The 22,552-nt window shown below is 34.3% G+C and overlaps 2 protein-coding genes across 8 annotated transcripts; one reads left to right on the forward strand and one right to left on the reverse strand.

The window, feature by feature from the left end:
• Window positions 1-604: 604 nt before the first annotated feature.
• LOC147505935 (Protein phosphatase 2C family protein) lies at window positions 605-3,033 on the reverse strand. Of its 2 annotated transcripts, XM_086558323.1 has the most exons (6): window positions 2,848-2,996; window positions 2,606-2,779; window positions 1,981-2,256; window positions 1,441-1,699; window positions 1,186-1,313; window positions 605-977 (listed from the first exon to the last, which is right to left on the reverse strand). In XM_086558323.1, exons 2-6 carry the CDS (start codon window positions 2,642-2,644, stop codon window positions 840-842), a joined length of 840 nt encoding a protein of 279 aa, XP_086414449.1. In that variant the 5' UTR covers window positions 2,645-2,779; window positions 2,848-2,996; the 3' UTR covers window positions 605-839. The 2 variants fall into 2 exon arrangements, with proteins under 2 accessions (XP_086414449.1, XP_086414450.1); XM_086558324.1 differs by lacking the exon at window positions 2,606-2,779 and having other exon boundaries at window positions 2,848-3,033.
• A 7,623-nt stretch (window positions 3,034-10,656) lies between these two features.
• LOC147505936 (uncharacterized) lies at window positions 10,657-21,645 on the forward strand. Of its 6 annotated transcripts, XM_086558326.1 has the most exons (5): window positions 10,657-10,801; window positions 10,892-11,117; window positions 11,206-11,238; window positions 19,053-19,128; window positions 21,251-21,645. In XM_086558326.1, the coding sequence occupies exons 2-5, from the start codon at window positions 10,914-10,916 to the stop codon at window positions 21,286-21,288; spliced, it is 351 nt and encodes a 116-aa protein (XP_086414452.1). In that variant the 5' UTR covers window positions 10,657-10,801; window positions 10,892-10,913; the 3' UTR covers window positions 21,289-21,645. The 6 variants fall into 6 exon arrangements, 2 of the variants coding, with proteins under 2 accessions (XP_086414452.1, XP_086414451.1); XM_086558325.1 differs by having other exon boundaries at window positions 10,674-11,117; XR_015193513.1 differs by lacking the exons at window positions 19,053-19,128; window positions 21,251-21,645 and adding an exon at window positions 15,788-16,229 and having other exon boundaries at window positions 10,669-11,117.
• Window positions 21,646-22,552: the final 907 nt, after the last annotated feature.

Consider the following 22,552-nt stretch of genomic DNA (forward strand, 5'->3'; position numbering starts at 1 on the left):
TAATAGATTGTTTTCTTACTCTTTAGGGTAGACTACTATAGAAGAAACCCTAGTTTTAAATCATATTTGCAACATGTTTGTGTGTCCATGTGTCAGACACGGATTTTTTTTTAAGAATATGAAATGTCCATCTTAATTAGAATATTGGTTTCGATAATTATAGTTGAATTAGATAATTGGAATGGTACCTTACTAGCACGGTGGTGGTGGTGGAGCAACACAATGGTGGTACAGCTGTGTGAGTGGTGAGTGGTGGAGGCTAGTGTAGTGGATGGATTTGGGGAAGAAGAGAGTTAGTAGGAGAAGAAAAGGGATTTAGAGCCAGGGGTATATAGGTGGGGGCGTTTGGATCATTTGCTTAGCTATAAGACTTGTAAAAAGTAAGTAGAAGCCAATTTTGGGTCTTACAAAAAGAGCCTCTTAAAAAGACAATTTTAGTAGAATGCCTCTTATAAAAGGCAAAAACAAGCTACAAAAATGACTCAAAGTTGGTGGTCCACCTCTAATAAGAGGTTACTAGAATTTTATGTCTTATAAGAGGGAAAAACAAATGGCCCGAGTTTCTATCATCCAGGACTACATAGGAGCGAGAAAGAGGGGGGGTAGGGTTCAAAATTGGTATATATAAGGTAATACATGTAGGTTGTTGTACAAGCACAATGCAGATGTGTTGCACGTTCAATCTAAAGGGGTAGTCTACTACTCTACTCTATGAATGGTTACACTGTTCACTTGAAATCCTACTTTCGATCCAATAGCCAATAGGATCAATATTCCTTTCTGGTTTATATTTATTTCTTCCTATAAAAGACTCGTAAGATCCCATCTCACCACATGCATCAATCAAAGCGAATGATTAAGCATGAAATGTTTCCTTTGCTCATTCTTGCCAAGGCTTCCTTTGCTAGGCATTCTGCAGCTTCTTGTGGATGGTTTATGTGTCTTACTAGGTTCACAGCCTCTTGATTATTCATTACCTACAGATAAATAAACAGTTCAAGAATGTCAGAGTTTATGTTTAAGTGGTATTCATATATATTTGCAAGGTGTGTGTGTGTGTGTGGGGGAGTTGATGGGATGGGGATGCATCTTGCAAAAAACTACTTGAACAGAGGAATCATAAACACGGGAGCTGGAAAAAAGAGAAATATAGGTAATTTATTTTGGTAAATTAAAGTTTCGTACCTGCCATATACCATTGCTTGCAAGGATCACAAATTCAGTGTCAGAATCTATCTTCTCAACTGCAACAACTGGTTCTGAACGTTTCGAGGGGTTACTGCCTGCAGTTCTGATGCGCATATGCAGAGTACCTAATTTGACATGGTACATTGATAGGTGAGTTATACATCACACACACACACACACACACACACACACACACACACACAGAGAGTAAATGTTTATATTTTTTGCACCTATGTGTAATTATTTTCTTACCAGAAAACAGATTCATAGACCAGCGTCTCTTGATTCTGGGATGGTGTTTTTCACATATTTGATCAGCTACACCGTCTTTACATACAACAGCTCTGTAATCACCCATGTTTGTTGCTACAACCTTCTCCGCATTTATCACAGTCACATATGTGCAACCCGCTCTTTGTGTTTCGTGTGCTTGCTTCCCTTCTCTTAGCTTTGTTCTAATCCACATGTTGGCCTTCTTTATGGTCTCTTTGGTTCTCCTTTTGATTCGAGTCTACAAAGTATTACAGAGCAAAGTTAATATCGTCTGTTTTTCTTGTTAACTGATGTTATGTGTGTGCTTTATACTGGGTGTTGAGAAAACTTTCACCTCACATTAACTGAGGACTAGCTGTACTGCTGTGCATAGATTTTTGTAGTGCCAATTTGATGGGAGGTGCAGCCTATATTTTTTTGTCCAGTAAGATAAAAGATTTCAATTGTTTCTTTGACTCGATATGGTGATGTATGGTTCCATTTGTTAGAGGAGAAGAATTGCATTCTTTGTTGCCTTACCTGCTTGAACTCTTTATCAAAGAGGTTTGTTTGCAAGTATTTGGTGATTCTATCACCAATTTGTGGATCAAAGACTCCAAACAACCACACTTCTGTGTCTTTTATTTGCTCTCTTTGTGCAATTGTAAAATCAGGTTCCGACTCATCTAGTCCACTGAAAAAATATCGATTTTCGACCACCTGAATTCCATATGAAATCGGTGTCATCCAAGATTGCTTCCTTATGACCCCTTTATCATGTCCATCTTTTGTGAGGAAGAAGTTTACTCGGAAGGCCTACAAAAATTATAAGGTGTGTAAATTTGTGATAAACACCGAAGTACTCTGAATGAACAGGACGAAGAAAAAGGGAAAAGAAAAGGCATCCATTTTGTTCAGACGTTCAGTGTTCATTGTTAGTTGTGACCAAATTGAGATTGGAAAATTTTCTAATAACAAAAATTGGGTCCAATTCCAAGTCATAGGATGATAGGAACTTAAGAAATGATCGTTCTAGACTAGATTTATTGTCTAGTTTTGTGTGACAGGATTCTGATAAAAAAATGTCCCACAGAGTAAATACTCAAAGCCCAGTCTTTTTTCTAAACTAACAACTGTTCAAAAAAAAATCGTCAGAAAAGTGTACCTCAAAATGACTAAAGATTGTTTCATAAACCAGAATCATGTGTAGAAAGACATGATCGTATCACTTGTAGAAAAATAGCAAAATCAATATAGGCTGATTTGCGGGTGTTTGAATGGCATAACCAATCAAACACATGAAGTTAACTAAAAATATTCTTGCATGCAAGAACTTCTCCTGAAGAAAAAAAAAATGATATTACTAAAAGTACCAAAGAAATGAAATTAGAAATATTATTAGATTACCTTTAGCTTTCGATGAAAATCCTTAAGACCCATTGGTATGGTTGATTCAGATTATGTTTTTGGAGAAAGAGAGAGGGAGAGGATTAGGAGAAAGGATATGAAATCTGTGTGTAAATCCCAAAGTTCAAATGGTTGTTTTGGAGTCAATAGGAGGTTTAAGACTCAAAGGACTCTTTTATTCTGTTTAAAACTCATTTATTTACATTGATTCCATCGTTATAAATCAAATGAAGTCAACATCCTAATCCTTTTGTTGGGGTTTTCTTCAAAGAAGTCAAACATCTTAACCTGTTAGTTGGAATCTGAATTTTGGGTGCTCAACGCCATCTTTGAAGGCAGCGTCACCTCTCAATCAAAATATTAATTTTCCACCAGTCAACAACTAATATATGTGTTTAGTGCGTTTCACTTTAGTTGATCAATAGTCAAGAAAAGGTAAAAATTAAAATAAAAGAATCACTCCTATTAGTAGACTGAACTTTAGTGGTGGCTACACGGAGGCATAAACCATGCATCCTCTTGAATATAATAGTTCTATGAGTTTCAGGAAATTTAGTCCTGAAGGATTTGTGACGTTTTTATGATAGACATGGTCGAACCATTGAACGTGTGTCCTGGTGTGTTTGGATTTTGGAAGTTTGGATATTTTACATTTAGCTATAGTGTAACTTTCAAATTCATGCAACCACATGACTGCCGTTGCTCATCGTTGATTGAACAACTGTTAATACAATACACTGGTGTTGCATTATGATATTTCGTTGCAACAATGAGATTTCATAGAAATCATTTACGCAACATCAGGATATTTGTAATCCTAACGTATACTTCAGAATCCAAATTATTAGCATTTGGAAAGATTTGGAGTGGATTTGTGAACTCCTTCCAAATGGGCCCATATGTGAACTCGATACCAAATGGGCTAAAACCCCATGGACTCTCTCTCCTCTCTCAGAGTCTCAAACACACCATCTACTCCTCTCCTCTCAGACATCATGAGAGTACACTCACACCTGCCCCCTCAAACTAACAATGTTATGCATCGAGAGTTTGCCAAAAGAAGAACAAAATGTACAACTATTACTTGCAATCACTGCAATTGCCACTGCAATCAAATGCCAATGTCACTGCCACTGCTATCAAATGTCATTTACCACTGCCATCAAATGCCACTGCCACTGTTATCAAATGCCATTGCCACTGCCATCAAATGCCATCTACCATGCCACTGCTATTTATATTGATACTGCCATTGTCATTGCCATTGCCATCCTCCTTACCACCATTGCCACTCAAACCCTTATGGTACATCCCAATCAGCTTGTTCGGTAAAAGATGTTGAAATATCTGGTGCAACCAAACCAACGAATCCATTAGGGTGATCACTAACGGATAGAGACTTATGCAACTGCTCCTCCAATACAGATGATACATGAGCAGTGGAAGGAAAACCTTGGTGTTGTTTTTGCTGTTGTTGTTGCTGCCCTTGATCACACAACTTAGGACAATTAATTTTCCAATGACCCTTCTCCCTACAAAAACTACATTGATCCAGAGAAACTCTAAATTGTTGTTTACCAGAAGTATTGGAAGAGAACTTCGGTGGTACAACCATAACACTTTGCGTAGAAAGAAGACAAATATCAATGCGTGACTTATGTCACACTTCTTCAGCTACTAGCTCACTAACAATCATTGTCATGAAATATTGGCAAGGCGTTTGGTTCCAGTTTAAAATCCGGGTTTTTCAAAAAAAACCCGTTTTAAACTTAAAAAACGTTTAAAATCCGAGATTTTGAAAATCTCCCGTTTAAAACTTTTTTTATTTTTTTATTTATTTTTTCTAATCTAAAAGAAAACACGAAGAAGAAAAAAGAGTTTTGGAGTTTACCTTTTTGAAGAGTGGGCGTTAGATTGACTTATTGAGACAGTTCTATTTTGCTTTGGACTATTAATAATTAATTAGAAATTTTAAAGTTATTAACTTATTTGTAGAACTTGATTATGCCATTATGGTTGGTAATTAGTAGTATCTTATTTAGAGTCGTGTTTGGTACTGAATCTAAAATTTCTAGTATTTGGATGAGTAATGATAATTTGATACTTTCATGTATTTGAATTTTCTTTTATTTGTATTATTTTTATTTTTATTTTATGTGTCAATTATTTTTTTCACTCTTATAAAAAATCAAATTCTTTATTATCGGTTTTTACCGTTTCTTTTACGTATTATACGTATTAAACCCGTTTTTTATGCCCTACCGTTTTTTTTTTTTTTTTTTTTTTTTTTTTTTTTTTCTGTTTTTTTTCCGAAACGTTCCGTTTAAAACACGAACTAAGTTTTTTTTTTCAAATACACCGTTTTAAACCCGTACCGTACTTGGTGACAATGCTAACAATTGAATCAAGCGAAAGAAAGGGTTTGCGAAAGAGAATGGAACCACGAAGTACCTCAAATTCATCTCAGAGAACCATTAGAAACTTAACTAGCCTCCCCTCATCTCTAAACTTAGTGTATACCTGATTAGCACTTAGTTCAGTAGGCTCCAAGAGTGCTAGTTGATCCCATAAACCCATCATAGTCGCATAAAACTCTTATATGCTTTTGTCTCCCTGCTGTGCATCTTTAATATCTTGTTCCAACTGAAATCGTTTTGCAAAATTGGATTGCACAAACAACTTTGCTAAATGATCTCATACTGCTTTGGCTGTAGCAAACTTTGCCAATTGCATTCCAATAGACAACTTAACAGAATTATTAATCCAAGTAATAATTTTAGCATTATTTTTCAGCCAAGAAGCTTTCAATTCGGTATAATTCCGGCACTACTATCAGATGGAACAACCACATCTCCATACACATAAACCCACAACTCTTTTCCCAACAAAAAGTTTTTCATAACATACTCCCAATATGCATAGTTATCTCCATTCAACTTCACACTAATAGCTTGGAGAGAATCACCTCGTCCACTAGCCATTTTCAACAAATTACCAATGCTATACTACTATCCAAAGATGCAAGTTGTTCAAAAAAAAAAAAAGAGATACATTTGTAAAATCTGCAAAACTAATGCATTTAGAGAAAGAAAGAACTACTGCAACCAACCAACTCCAGTAAATACTATGCGTAATAGTGAAGAACGAACGTCTCTACATTCAAACTGATATGTATATCAATAGTTTCAGATTGAATTGGAAGATCTACTATTCAAACAATAAAGGTGCCACCTTTTGCATCAAACCATAGATTTGCAGATTAAAAAAAGTATAAGAGAAGTGTAATAAACCATTTTGCTATGAGGAAAGGGATTCTTTGGGTGCGATCAAATTTTATGGAATATGGGAGAAGCGGCGGTTACCTGCTCCGATACCATGATAACATAACGATATATTCAAAATGGCATACCAAAACCTATCATACAATGCCTTATAAGGCTGACCCTAATACAACAAAAGGAAATATCTACACTACCCATTAGTCACTCTAACAACACCATCCACTCCTCTGACTCCTCTCAGACACCCAGAGAGTACACTCACACCATCCACTCCTATGAAACACTCTCACACTCGACGACCACACACAACTTGACGACCACACACAACGATCATGACCGATTCACCTATAAATAACTTTCTCTCAATCACTCATTCGCAACAACCAAAGCTAAAGTGTCTTCTTTGTGTCATCGTCCTTCGCCTCCTACTCCTCGTACTCTCCTTGTCTCTACTCCTCCTTTGCCTCCTCCTACTCCTACTCCTACTCTCCCTATCTCCACTCCTCCTTTGCGTCTTCCTACTCCTCCTCTCCCTGTCTCCACTCCTCCTTTGTGTCCTCCTCAGAGACGGAGCCAGGATTCTAAGCCAGGGGGTGCGAGATTATGTGCACACTCCACCCTACAAAAAATAAAATAAAATTATGTGCAATTTTTTTTTGTTATAAGGTCTAAACAATAAATATCAATAAAATTATGTATTTATTTCAATTCACAAAACTAGAGTACGTTGACTACTAAGAATTTAATATGGACTGATGAAGTTAACTAGCTACTTAAGCACTTAAGCCATTAATTGATATTACTATGTCTATATATATATCTACATAATCTAGTCCACAAGTCTACAATAATTCAACAAATTGTTAACTTCCTATAATGTTATAAGTTTATATAACATTATATAGACTTATAATGTTATATATAATGTTATATAGAGTTCTAAAAGATTAACATTGAAAATAAAAGATTAACATTGAAAATAAAAAATTACCTTGTTTTGTTTTGTTTTGTTTTTTTTTCTTTACATGAAAATTTTATTGATAATGATAATGAGTTTTACAAATAATTAATATTAGGACAAACGTGTAACAAGTTGCGTTGCACCGCAAGTCCTTTCTGAATTTTTGTTTTTTTTTTGTTTTTTTTTTTAGGTTGATGTCTAACCGTTTGTTTAAGAATTGAGAGTGAAAGAAAGGAAGGAGAGCATACGAGTTTGTTATGGGTGATTAGAATTATACAAACTGACTGGTTGGGCTTTGAGCCTTTGGCTATTTGTTTTAGTCTCATCAACCCATCAAATATTCAAAGACACATTTGTCTCTCTTTAATGGTTATGAACCAAAAGAGATTGGCTTGAGAAAGGGGAAGTGATCAAAACCCATGACAAAATCCGAACTGTAGTGGGTTCTCAGCTGTTGATGTCTTCTGCTACTATTGGTCTCATCACTTTTTCTTCTCCATGGATAAAGAAAATTTTCCTTGTTCCATAAAAAGATATTGCTATGTCGTTGTGGAATTTGGAAAATTACTGTACATTGTCCAATCCCTAAGAAATACACATACTATATATAAGTATGGGGAGTATCTCTATTATTCTTATGAAAAAGAAATAAAAATTGCTCAAAAAACAATGGCAAATCTGACTCAAAGACTTAGTGACGAAGAAGTGATGACCATTATTGAAAAGCGAATTTTGCAAGGTGCTAAGGAGGTGGGGATTGATGTAATTCTAGTGGGGCTATCACTAGCCTTCACTTTCTGTTATGGAATAATGTTGATCCAGTATGTGAAAGAGAAACCATGTTCTCCTTGAAGAAGAAGATTACCGATGGCGGGATTGGCGGGTTTATGTTGGAGTTTTTATTTTTATTTTTTCTTTTTTTTTAATAGCTTTTGTAGTAATTTCAGTTGTTCTAATGTAGCTCGTAATTTACTTATTTACTTATTGAATCATGCTTTGACCATTAAGCTCTTGCCAGGCTTGAACAAAATGGTGATGGATCTGGTGTTTGATGTGTGTGTTGATTCAAATTTTAGAAACTTGAGATGAGGTTTCCTTGTTCTTGTTCTTCTTTGAATCATTTTATCTTGATTACCCTTTTTGATATTGTTCTTAACAAAAATATTTTCCTGAATCAACTCTCTAAGTCATACTTCATTATGAGTGTTGTCTTTGCACACATGCTGGCTGAGTAGATTAGTGATAATGTGGACGTTTTAGTGGAACATTAAGTTATCATCCGCAATTTCAATCTACTTTATTTTATTTAATTTTTGCTCCGTTACTGTTACTGATCGATAAAACATTAAAATAATCAAACAAAAATGGAAGAAACATAGTGAAATTTATAGGCAATTTCGAATAATATCTTTGCAATTGATTAAGTGGTTATATGAGTCCCTCGTGTAGAGTTTATTAAATTGAATACTTTGACCTAGGGGTGCCAATGGGTCGGTTTTGGGTAGGGCTTTAGCGGTTTGGGTTTGGCTTTGGGTTTTACTATTTGCGGTTCTATCGATTTCGGTTCTCAACGGTTTTAGTATGAGAATTATAGAACCCAACCCAAAACCATCAAAACCCACAATTTTTTATTGGTTTCGGTTTTAATTCGGGTCTTTATTATTTATTATGATTATTAAACAATTTCAATCATTGAAACACTAAAACTTGTTTTTATTTTTATTTTTTTTCTTTTCCTACATGATAATATTTTATGTATAATTAGTGATGTATCAACAATCATATTTTTGTTGATACATCACTAATTATACAATTTTTTATTGGTTTCGGTTTTAATTCGGGTCTTTATTATTTATTATGATTATTAAACAATTTCAATCATTGAAACACTAAAACTTGTTTTTATTTTTATTTTTTTTCTTTTCCTACATGATAATATTTTATGTATAATTAGTGATGTATCAACAATCATATTTACATCAATCTATGAACATATATCAATCATACACGTTAAAATATTTACCATTTATGTGATAATTTCAAGCTTTGATATAGAAATTAAAATAATCAAATATCTAACCCCAAAAATTTGATTTTTTTTTTACGTGCATATACATATATTTGTTTCCTTGTATTAACTCGATCGCTAATCACATATATTTATTATGCAATCACATATATTTGCTACCTTGATATATTTTACGTGTATACACATATATTTGTACACGTGTATTAACTCACATATTAAATCAAACATGCGAGTACATACGTTTTACAATTATATCTCATCACTAATTTTTAACATGAACATTATATATTGGTTTATAATAAGTGTGTGTATCACAATATATCAAGCATGTGTATCATATTTAAATATACACGTGCATAAGTTAATAAATCTAAAGTGTATTAGTTAATTCATAATATACACATTGACATTATTATTAACATCTATGATACACTTGTTTAACGTATTGTTATAAAATATACATTTAACAACACATATTCACTATTATGTTATATATATTTAATAGACTTTTACACGTAAAAAATATATTTTATATTATAATGTATGAGTTTGATTATTTTTAATATAATATAATACTAAATTTTATATATTGAAATCATAATAATCGGTTTCAGTTTCGGTTTGGGTACCCACGGGTTTTTTACTATTCGGTTCTATAGTTTCGGTTCTTTATCGGTTCGGTTCTTAATGACCCATTTTAAATGGGTCTAACTTTTTAAGACCTAGAACCGGAACATTCGGTTTCGATTCCGGATAATCGGGTACCCATTGGCACCCCTACTTTGACCTGAGCCTCGAATGGGTATTTAGTTGTGTTACTATGTCCCAACAAGACCAAATGCTTCCAGGTTGTTAGCTTTCAAAAGAGGCTTAGATGTAGCATTGTTATTGATGAAATTTAATGGGGAGACAAAACTAAAAAGGACAAAATTCCGAAATAATGAACTGAAAAACCCACCGCATTTCAAAAACACTCTCAAAGACAATATTTGACTTTTGTCCGAAAAAGACAATAGTACCCTGGTATGCACAAGTGTCGGTGGATACCACCTTAGTATGCTACCTTTGGTATACACAGACATCAGTGCATATCAAACATCATAAAGAAAATGTTATGCATAAGTGTCGGTGCATAGTATTTCTTAGTATGGTATGCCTTAACGCCGGTATACCAAACATCATAAAGAAAATGATATCAAACATCATAAATTAAAATTGTTATGCATAGACGTGAATACCAAACATCAAAAAAAATTTTGCACAAGTTTCAAAGCAGCATACCACTTATTGGTATGCGAAGTATACACAAACGTTAGTGCATACCAGACATAAAACAATAAAATTGGAAAGAGTAAAAAATAAAAAAGTAAACTCTGTCTTTATTAATAATTAAAACATGAAATCTGGTTTTTCTAGTAGTTATAAACCAAAAAATGTCTTTATTTATCAATGGTTTCAAAACCCAGCTGTCATATGTTAAAATTGAAATTGGGACTTTTGTCTTATTTCTTGTTTAAATATGTTAATGAATGCATGTGGTTGATTGAAGTGACGCAGGTCATGCATTGAAATGAAAGAGAGTATAAAGTTCTCTGCATATAATATATGGAAATCATCCTATACACTTGTTTGAAATATATTCTTTTCATACTGTGCTAGCATGCTCTTTTTCTAATTGACATTGTATAGTTGACAGGATTCCCTTATTTCTTCTTTTCTTCTCTAATTTTCTTGAACACTTACTTATATTTCTTATGTAATACTGTCACATAGGCATCAAAACCATAGCTACCGAATGACTCTGGGTGATGAGGTTGAAGATATGCTTGTTTTAATAAGTGAAGTGAAACGACAAGTACCCTCCATCACAGCAGTTTCTTCTGGTGCTATTGCTTCTGATTACAAAAGGCTACGCGTGGAAAACGTTTGTCCAAGGTTAGGCCTTGTTTCATTGGCATATTTATGGAAACAAGATCAATCTCTGCTCCTTCAAGAAATGGTAATCCTTAAGAAATTATTTTGACGATGCTTTCCTTTTATACTTTAAGGATTCTGCTTATATATATGTCTTCTGCGATCATAAACAGATATCAAAGGGAATTGCCGCTGTCCTTGTAAAGGTAAAGCTACTAATCTAACATTTTATGACTTAATTTGTTTACAAGTATATATTTAAGGCTAAATCTATGGTGCGCGAGATGTATGGTGCGCCATTACATCTCAGCCACTCATACTAAGGGTGTATTTAATGACAGAAGTACTAAATCCAAAGGCCCATAATCACCTGCGCACCATACGACCTGCACACTGAAAACATGCTCTATATTTAATACTTCTTTCTAAAATTATTCAATTAGTGCCTAGCAATTTTGCTTGTTTCTTTACATGTTTGCTAAGACGACTGGGCCAGAACCTTTTAAAGATTTGAACTTTTAAGGCGTGTTGTTCATTCATGACTTCTGCACTGGATGTGTCTTAACTGGAAAATAATATTTTCTAACCTTTCCCATGTTCTTTTAGTTTGTATATCTGTTATCAGTTTCCTCTCACTACCCTTCAGTTAAAAAGATTGTGTCCATCATAGAGTGTGGAAGAGTGACTCGCTAAAGATGTATAACTTTATATTGGATTTTTAAGTGGTGACACCTGGACAGGTTTACGCCTGAGTTTTGGTATTTACTAAAACATGGTCCAGGGTAAAAAATACGGTCGTTATGTTTAAATAGGAGTCTAAACCAAAAGAGATCAGACATACAGGATGTTATGAAGTAATAATAATTTAATGCAACAAATAATATACAAACTTGGTTATCCAGCTTAGTATACATATGGCTCCTTTTGTTTCCAATAGCCACTTAGCCAGTACTTCAACATATTTCATTGATGATGATGCTTCCTCGTGCACATTAGTCACACTATTCTCAATTCGCAATCTTTGGCCTATAATAATGGGTGGCAAGTAGTTATATCGGCTAGGACTGCCACAATTTCAGTATGTCCCATATCATTTGGACACGTAATTGGAGTTATCTTCTAGTAATCCTGCCCTGGAGTGACTAGAAAGCGAGGAGGAGCTGATGAATGATTTTTTATAGGATCAAGAGTGGTGGCATGAGGTGGAGATGGCGAAAGAAGAGGGCTTTGGGTGGTGGGAGATTGTTTTGGTGAGTGTACTGAAGAGTTTGAAGCCATACCCGAGTAAGTAGGACTAAAGCTCCTTAATGGGCTAGGCTTTGCTATCATACCCATTTGTAATGGGTTTTGGTTCCATCTGGCTCTAGGACCTAAAGGCTTTTTTGTTTGGGCTGGTTTAGGTGGTAGTTTATTCTATGGGCTCTTGTTGGGGGAGTTGACAGATCTACTATCACCTCTCTGACTCTTTCTATATTAAAACATAGTACATGTACACCTTACGTGGACAATCTCTATCATAGGTGGCACTCTCTCAAGAGAGAGTGAAGCCACGTGGATGTTGGTTCTTTCGTGGAAAAAACTCAATTACGTTCCTCTTCAGTTTTCTAATTCAACTCAAACACTTAATAAGTCACCAAAAAAAAACTCAAACACTTAATAGCATGTACTTAATGAGAGAGAGCCTAATTAGATTTTCTTCCCAACTCATTGTTGGGTTCAATGCAAATATGATAGTTCTCAGAGAATCCACTATGTATGGATGATATGAACTGCCTAAACAAGAATTCATGAACGGCGAATAGCAGAAGCCTAGCTATTAGTCACTACATAAAAAAAAAATTCATTAATAAAACACGTAAATCCATTGGAAAATAAAAAAAATACGATGTCCAATGAAAAGGTGGTTGCTATCGATCTACTCCGCTATTATAAAGACGACTACCAATATTAGTGTGACTGGACAAGCTATACACTAATATTAGGATTGGACTTGGCTAATGCTTTGGGTATACCCCTTATATCTCCACCTCTTATATATCTTGGACTACCTCTTACTTCTTCAAGGCTAGGTATACGAGATTGTCTACCTTTGGTAGAGAGATTGACTTCACGTATCTCTAATTGGAAGAATATATCCTTGTCAAGGGCCGGTAGACTTGAACTTATCCAGTCAGTTCTCTCATCCTTTCAAGTCTACTGGTCAAAAACCTTTGTTTTACCAAAGAAAGTTCTAGACAATGTATCTAAGATTTGCAACCGTTTTTTATGGTCTGGTCCCAATATGACAAGGAAGATGCATCATGCCAGCCATGAAGTATTGAGGTATACTAAGGAGCAAGGTGGACTGGGTATGATAGATGCTAGAACTTGGAACAAGGCGGCTTACTGCGGCCTGATTTTCAGATTAGCTGAGAAGGATGGATCACTGTGGTCAAACTGGACATGGAGCCAACAGATAAAGCAGTCCTACTTTTGGACTATGAAAACACCGGCAAACTGCTCTTGGGTATGGAGGGGGATACTGAAGCATCGAAACATTGCTCGGAAATATGTTAGATATGTTATAGCAGACGGGACTAACACCTCCTTCTGGCATGACCCATGGTGTTCAAGTCAACCGCTTTGGGAATCAATAGTTGCGAGAAACTCATTTGCGCTACCAAAGGATGCAAAGGTGAGTGATATTTTGAATCAAGGTAACTGGTCCTCTCTGGTGACATCTATCTCGGACAGTTCCTTGAAAAATCTCATCTTGGGTACGGAAGTGAATTGTTATCTAGACAAAGACGAAGTTATTTGGTCACCGAGTAGTTCGGGAGAATTCTCAGTAAAATCAGCGTATGCAGTTCTGCGAAAAGAGAGACCAAAGGTAAAATGGTACAGAGTGGTCTGGGGAAAGCTCTCTATCCCAAAATTCTTGTTTACATTGTGGCAATTGCTCTCAAATTGTCTTCCCACTCAAGATCGCTTGATACAGAAGAAGACCTTGCAATTCTCTGAATGCAGTCTCTGCGGTATATCTTCGAGCACTCAAAACATTTATTCTTCAACTATCACTACTCTAAACAAAAACGGCCTTTGTGAAAAACAATCTTGGACTAGGGGAGCTAGTCAAAGACTCCTCTTCCTCAATGGTATAGTATTTTCGTGTTATGTCGGCAAAACACCACCGTAATCGATATCTTTAAAGCTTTTATTGGAGCCACCGGCCCACCTAACTCAAAAGAAAGAAACGATCGAAGAAGAAGAACATCTTGTTGACGACCCAACAAACTAACCTCAAGGATTATGGCCACAATGAAGTCACATTCAGAAAAATCATCGAGGTCAAAGACTCTTACCGCTTTGAGCTCTTTGCCGATAGGTTGGGACTGCAAATGAACTTCAAACCTCGTGAAGTTCTTTGGTGTAGGTGGAAGTCAGCGGAACAGGGAGCTTACATGCTCAATACTGATGGTTCGGTCCAGCAAAATGGAAGTGGGTATGGAGGGACTATACGAGATGGCTTGGGGAATGTTGTTCGCGCTTATGCAGGTTGCTTTCGACAAGGAACTTCACCATACATCGAAATTCAAGCCATTGCAGTTGGGCTTAAGCAAGCCCAAGAGATGGGTATAGAAAATCTGGAAGTCAACTCGGACTCTCTAGGAGCCATAAACATTTTGAAAGGGAGTGAGTGCTGCCCATGGTATTGTTCTAATATGGTCAGCCTCAGATTAGAAGTATTACTTGCACATTTGTTAAATGCTTTTTAGTCATATCTTCGAGAAGGAAATCGGGCAACCGGACTACCTTTCAAAAATGTATAGATCGCCAGAAGAAGGTGTTGTTTTATTTTTTCTTCCTCTAGATGAAAAGTTACACCATATCATAGAGGAAGATAGAATAGGCACTATGTATCCCCACTTTTCTTCTAATATAGGTTGAGGTCAGCCATAACCTCTAGATTATTAAAAAAAAAAAAAAAAAAAAAAAAAAAGTTACCGAAAAAATCTGATGCATGTTTGATCAAATTAAGGAATTTTTTTACCACCGTGTTGTGCTCTTTGTCATTTACAAAGTGAAGTTACAAGAGATAAACTTAGGAGAAGAACTCGATGATGATCAAACTTTAGCAAGTTATAACATCCAAGGGGGGGTCAGTAATTTACGGTGGTCTTTCGTACGCTTGGGGGATACTTTAGCAAGTTATAACATCAAAGGGGGTCACTAATTTACGGCGGTCTTTCGTACGTACACTGGGGGGATACTTTGTCTTGATCAGGCGAAGCTCAAAGATGATATGAATTATTTGAACTAACTTGCTCTGTGCAACAAATTAAGGTTTGCTAGCTAGAACTTCAAATTCTTAATATGATCAACATATAGGAAATTATTAATGAAGTTCACAGGCCGGAAATTCCAAACAGTTTGAGAACTTTGACAATATAGTTAGAATTGCTTGAGGCATTTTGAGGAGTATATTAAAATCTCTATAGTTTGATTTCCTTAGGTATATGCTTTTTAAGCATTTATTGTCTCTTATTTGCATGAGTGCCAAGTATATAAAGTGATGCAAGAAAGAACAATAATTCTCATATACACTTTGAGTCTTAGTTTAATGCATCTACTTTGCTCTTTGACACGAAGGATCTGTACATTGTCAAACATCTTGTACAGATAATAAATCATTGTTATGCCAAGTGAATTGTTGTGATTAACACATACTATATTAAAGATTTTGCACTTATGTTTTGTTTGGCTGCTGTCTGATAGAGATGACTAAATCTCATGGGAAGTATACAATGCTTTCCAGAAAATAGAGGACCGTCTTGATCGATTAAGGGAACTTCTATGAGCACCTGCAACTGATCTATGAGCACTGCAACTTCTTTGTAGAAGTATAAAACTGCTAGAAACCAATCACACTACTATTGTTACGCGTTGTTGAATCAATTGAAACTCAACATGAATGTACCAGGAAATTATGAATGGTATGTAGGGTTTTCGATGTGTGATGCTTGGTTATTATTTTAAGGTCCTCATAGGGTTGGGCAAGAAGAAAATGTTAGTGGCACTCTTAGAGTTAGTATGAAGGAGTACTTTGTAAGTTGGAAACTTATGCCGATTTTATTACCATGACATCGACTCTGTTATATATTAAATAAATTATACTCCAATGGGAGGCTTTCCCCCACTATGGAGTGGTCAAAGCTAATTACCTTATGATAAATGGTTGTTGTGTGGGACCGAAGAAGCGTGTCGTTACTCTAAGACAGTCACTGTTGAAGCAGACCTCAAGACTAGCCTTGGAGTCATAGACACTCACTTACTCAATGGGAGGTTTCCCCACTATGGAGTGGTCAAAGCTAAATTACCTTATGATAAGTGTGTGACTGAAGAAGCGTGTCGTTACTCTGAGACAGTCATTGTTGAAGTAGACCTCAAGACTGGCCTTGGAAGAAATCAAGCTTAAACTCATAGACATGCACTTACTCAAAGTTTGGCCATGGTAGAAGTCCAAGTTCTATGGCCAAGCAGTCAAGGCTTAGAAATTGCGAATGTTAACCGCCCGCTTTAGTCTAGCAACTGTTGTGTTTAGTTTGTTTTCTGTTCTATGCTTGGGCTTTGATCTTTAGTGACCTTATTTAGTTTTTTGTCATTTCTGTAAAGATCTTAAGTTTTGATCACAATGTGACTTATGAGCAGTCATATCACATACTATTGAAAAGTTACATGCTCTAACTCTAATTTCTAGAGGACTGAAATTGAGATATATCTAAACAATTGGACTTCTTTGAATTTCTTTAAAGTCCCTTCATAATACCTAAGAAATGGAATTGAATATTGGTTTCGGTACATAACCATCTATATACTGGAAAGTGTAAGTCATCAAGGTTTTTATGAGGATGAATGGATGTAAGAAAACATTCTTCTTAAACTTTTAGTTTGCAAAATAATGTAGAGAACTACCTTATCACCCCATTGTGCGTATATATATTGTGTTTGATAACGGAAATAACTTCGGCAATGACATACATGTGCAACAATAGATCTGAAACAAAACGTACAATAGACGAAGAGGCAATGAATTTGTGAATTAATGGTAATCTGATGTTGTTAGCCAGCCTATTATCATGGTGTTTTGTGGCCACCTTTTGTCAAAAACCAAATAAAGGTTTCCTTATTGGTGGTGGATAGTTAGTATTAGATAATCACAAGTCTGACTCTTGAAGGAATAAATGTTATATCATTATCGTGATTCTATTTTCAATTTAATTCTTAATGGCACATGTTGAATGGGTTGTACGTCATACTGAACTTCTTGCACTGCTAGAAATAGAGAAATTCCCATCAAGTAAAACACTGTAAGATCCCCCGCCATATGGCCGGGTCGAAAACCTTGTATATATACTAAAGTAGAGACTTCTAAAAGAGATTTTTCTCTCTCCTATGTGGCACTATAATACGAGAGATAACATTTTCTCTCACCTGTGTGACACTCAAATATGAAACTTTTCTAATAGGCTACAATCCCACGTACATGGAACCTCTTTGGAGAGTTTGATTGTATTTCTAACTCTTATATTTAGAGAGTTTGAGTGTATTTCAAATTCTTATTTATTTGATCAAATAAAAAAAATTGCTAAAAAATAAGTGATTTGTAGAAGTTAATTTCCTACTACAAATCAAACACTTTTAATGTTCTAGTTCTTATATATTTGATCAAATAAAAAAAATTGCGAAAAAATAGGTGATTTGTATAAGCTAATTCCCTATTACAAATCATACATTTTAGTGTCTATGATAAAGCATCGACTGATTTCAATATATCCTTAACACTAAACCTCAAAACACTACATATTCTTCAGTTAATAACTTATTATAGGGTGTAAAATCAACTTCCCACGGTTCTCCACATTATTTATGGATTATGTGAGATGTACCAATTAGAACATTCAAAATGTTATTTGCATAACCCTTTCATATACCTATAATTTCCATTTGTTGTTAGTTATTAACTTCCTAAGAAGTAAACCAATATACTTCCCCGAGTAAAGTGCCCTAATACCCATCATGCACTCTCACATTGTTAACATATGCACTTTTTTCCTTTTCATTTTTTTCTTTCTTGAATCTCATTATGATTTTTTAAACACATGCATGCTACAATATGATAATACATATTGAAAGTCTATACTTGTAAAAAGAACACCAAATTTTTATTATGAAGGGGTGCTTTTATTTACACATTTGATTTATGCTTCTTTGTATGACATTGTTTTTTTAGAAAATCTAATGATATATCTAATAATCATCCAAACACAACCTCTCATATACATAGACTCGAACACTCGATTCAGAAAATGCCAAAGTTAACACGATATCAAATCCCAAGGTGCAAACTCTCCCAAGTTCTTTCTCATTAATGTAAAGAATTGTGCTTCTATCGGCATAAGAACACTATGAAAGGATCGGACAATCACCAATAATAATATTTGGAAGACAGGTAGATGTAATACATGATTATGCATGTGATGTTGTTTTTTTATTCAATGTATATAGAGCAATAGAGTTCGTTTACATGTGAATCTATATAACTTTTTCCATCACAATAAGAGTTGACTATAACAATCTAGATTTTGTATTCGGATATTATCGGAAAACACAAATGAACTCAAAAGCAAAATTGTATTTGGCACTTGGGACGGTTTCTTTTAGGGTCCAAATGGTAAGCAAAACCTTAACTATGTGTACTTAACTGATTTCATTTATAAACAATACATTGGCTTTCTTTGAACTGGATATATACAACCTTCTTACATTTCATTTAAGCTACTGGAATAGAAATTGGAACTGACTCTTATAACAAATACAAGATACGACGAGTGAAATCACTTCATTCAAGAGCGAGGATTAAATTAACTGATCGAGGTGTGGCTGTTTTGGTTTCCTAAGTTTTGTTCTTTTTCCTGAAAGTACAGATGATGGGATATTGCTAAAAATAAATTTTTAAAATTTGTGCTCATTCTGTGCGCAGGAAGATATGATAGTGTTAAAAGATATGGGTTATGATGCTTATAGAATGTCCATATCATGGAGTAGAATCCTGCCAAGTATGTTTCACCTCTCTAACTTCATAAATGGATATGGATGTTTATAAAATGTCCATATCATCATGGAGTAGAATCTTGCTAAGTTGTATAATAATATGATGTCCTATATGAGCTACTATTGGTATTGCATAAGAAAGCTATTGTTGAATTTGCATTGTGATAAACATTTCAAAACTTGCAATAACTCAATATGGAACTACTAACAAACTTTTGTTGAAAAGAGAGCTTGCAATAACTCAATAATTTTAGAGTTAAAATATATTGAAGCTTAAAAACTTTGGTTGCAAAATTGATGAGAGCCACCTAAATATTTTTTGGTCAGAATTATTGTTATAATTTTAATAATTTTAGAGTAAAATATATTGAAGCTTAAAATTCTTTGTGGTACTATTTGTTTATCCTACTTGTTTTGCAAATGTGAGAATAGATAAATCTACTATAAGAAATAAGGAAAAAGGTGAAATAAGATGGAATATTTGAGCATTTTATTGTAAGTTCAAGGTGTGTGTTAGAAGCTTCAAGTTTGGAAAGAGAATGTTATTTGAAAGGCACACTCTTCTTCCATCCATTTGATTATTATATTGTTCAAATCTGAAAATTAATGACTATTACTCATTTTACCCAATTCAATCTTACGTTAACACTATGACATGTTCACATTGATGAAAGACATAGAATCCATTATCTCTTCTCTGTTATTCATGTTGGAATTGAATAAGAATATTTTCCATGTATACAAACAATCACCTTTCAAATAAGTGAAAAAAGATTGTGATAATTATTACATCACATGCTGAGAAAAGTGATGTCATAGTTTTCATATGACATCACTTCGCTGAAAGTGATCTAAAATTAGTGATGTCATATGTCATATTCATTGTAGTGAACACGTTCATGTGATAAATCTTTTCAAGTGGAAATAGTGTATTCTTTGAGGATATGTAAACAATCAATCTGTTTTAGTGATTTCATAGATATTTTAGTGATTTGTACACATTAGTACGTAAGCCGAGCTGTGATAATTTACCGCTAAATCACCATAAATCTAAGAAAACTATTATACAAGCTAGATTGAGTTTAAGATAATTCAATTTAAAAATTACGGATTAATATCCTAAATCACAAACTGAAGAGGATATCTCAATTTGATCCCTTAGTTTCCAAGTACTTATGCACCATAATTGCTGCTCATTAACGTATTTTAGTTTATTTTTAATAAAAATATATTCTGATTCGAAAATTTGTGTGAGACAGTTTGTAAAGCCTTTTCAGCATACAAAATATTTAATAGATCCCTGGCGTACGCACGGGTCCAAAATCTAGTCTAAATCTATTATTGCACAGTGGGCAAAAATGCTCATAAGTGATATTAGGAGGCCACGTCAGCAGTATTTTTAAGTGGGTACACAAAGTTAATTAAAAGTCAGGACAATATTTTAATTAATTGCGATTCAGTCCCTACTACAAATTACATCTGACGTTGAATTTGCTCGAGATTCTCTAGATGTTCTCGAGATACATTATAAGAACAAAACAATTACACGCCCAATCTCGAAACCAATTTGCGATAACTATGAATCATTCAAACACAAAATTTGAATCTTTAAAAAAAACCTCTTCGACTTCAACTAGGAATCCTAAGAACCCAAAATACCTTCGACTACTATTAACCAAAAAAAATAAAACACCCAAAGCCCAAACCGATGAGTTCTCAACCTCAAAAAAATGAAGAGTTCTCTCATTGACGAAGGAAGAGGAAGCAATTCACTAGTCCATTGATTTGTAAGTTTTTTTAGTAATCTATTTTTTAATACCTGTTTTTGGGTTTCAAATGTCTATTAATAAATATCGATCGACCTCTGGGTTTGAGATAATATTGCAAGTGAGCCATCTAAGCAAGACAAAATCAGTGAGTTATCATTGTGATTGTATTTAACATGAATTTGGTGGTGCCTGCATAAGTTGGTACTTCATCTTATTAGATGATTTAGCTCAATAATATTTTTAGAATTGTATTCAATTAGATTGTTGTCTTGATATTTCACCTATATCAACTGAAACAAAAGCAAAGTGTTTGAATCAAAGGATATGATTCTCCTTTTCTTTTAAATATACTTTTTAGGTACATTAATCTTGCTTGCACCATTAGGCGAGTGCTAAAGACACATGTGCATTTGGTTTTGGGGATGGTATTTCACAGGAAAGGGATTCGAGCTAGGAATGGCCTGAAAGATTGAAAGTTGTTTATCAATCATTGGAAGCACAAATGTATAACCTCTTTAAGTTTAAACTGCATTTACTTGCTTTATTTGTTGTTTATATTGGACATCCATGGTGTTGTGTCTGCTTTCATTATATTTCTTAAAAATGTCTATAAGGTCAATGAATCTTTTGGGTATGGGAGAAAGGAGAGGCTATCCAAGTTTTGGAGTGGTTGGATATGTGTCGTGATGAGATACATTTAATACATTATCTATAAATTTAGCTGCATGATATAATGCTATAGTGAGATCATTGTGATGCCTTTGTGTTTAGTAGCTTTGGGGTAACCTAGAGAAATGAAACAGGGTAATCCCCTTTTCAGATTTTTATAGTTCATAGTTGTCCATGTTAGAGAAATACATTGAAGATCGAAGTGATGCATAACATATAATTTAACTTACTCATCTTTCCTTCTAAGTTAAAACCCATTAAAATGGAAAGAAAGAAGAGCCCGACGTGCAAAACATGTCATTGTTTGAAGTGTGACCTACAAAGCATGTAACTTAGAAGTGAGACCAAATGAGATAGACGTAAGTTCTTTTTCATAAGCTTCTTTGTTTTTTATGATAATTGTGGTAATGCAATGATGTTTGGAAACCATCTTTTTATTGGTTAGTGTAGGGTTTTTTTTTTTGTCACTGAATATTGATTAAGTGATGTATGTCAGAGATTAATTAGGTGATATGTATAACACCCTGTTTATTTCTTTTATTTTTCTTAGTACCATAATAATAATAATAATAATAATAATAATAATAATAATAATAATAGATAAAACAAAAATATATAAGATAGATATTAGTTAAGGATAGGAAACCCCGTAGGTAAAAAGATCAACTTTCATCCTTGTTTTCCCCGGGTTAAAAACAAAAAAGAGTTCACACCTAGAGATTATTTTACCCAGAGAAGAAGAAAAAAAAAAAGAAGAGACAGAAAGGAGGGTAACATCAGTAAGTAAAAAGAAAAAGTTTCGAACGAGAAAGATCGTCTTTTTTCATAGTCAGACTTCGACTTTCTTCGAATTCTTCCGTTTTTGGAAATCTAGTTGTTCCGTTTACAAACAGTGAGTAGATATTTTTTTTTTTCTTTTCACTAAACTCATAGATTTTCTTCGTTACTATTGTCTTTTTAAATTTTTACAAACTTCACACGCTCATAAATT

This window comes from Coptis chinensis, chromosome 4, assembly GCF_015680905.1.
Source record: "Coptis chinensis isolate HL-2020 chromosome 4, ASM1568090v1, whole genome shotgun sequence".
NCBI classification, from domain to species: Eukaryota; Viridiplantae; Streptophyta; class Magnoliopsida; order Ranunculales; family Ranunculaceae; genus Coptis; species Coptis chinensis.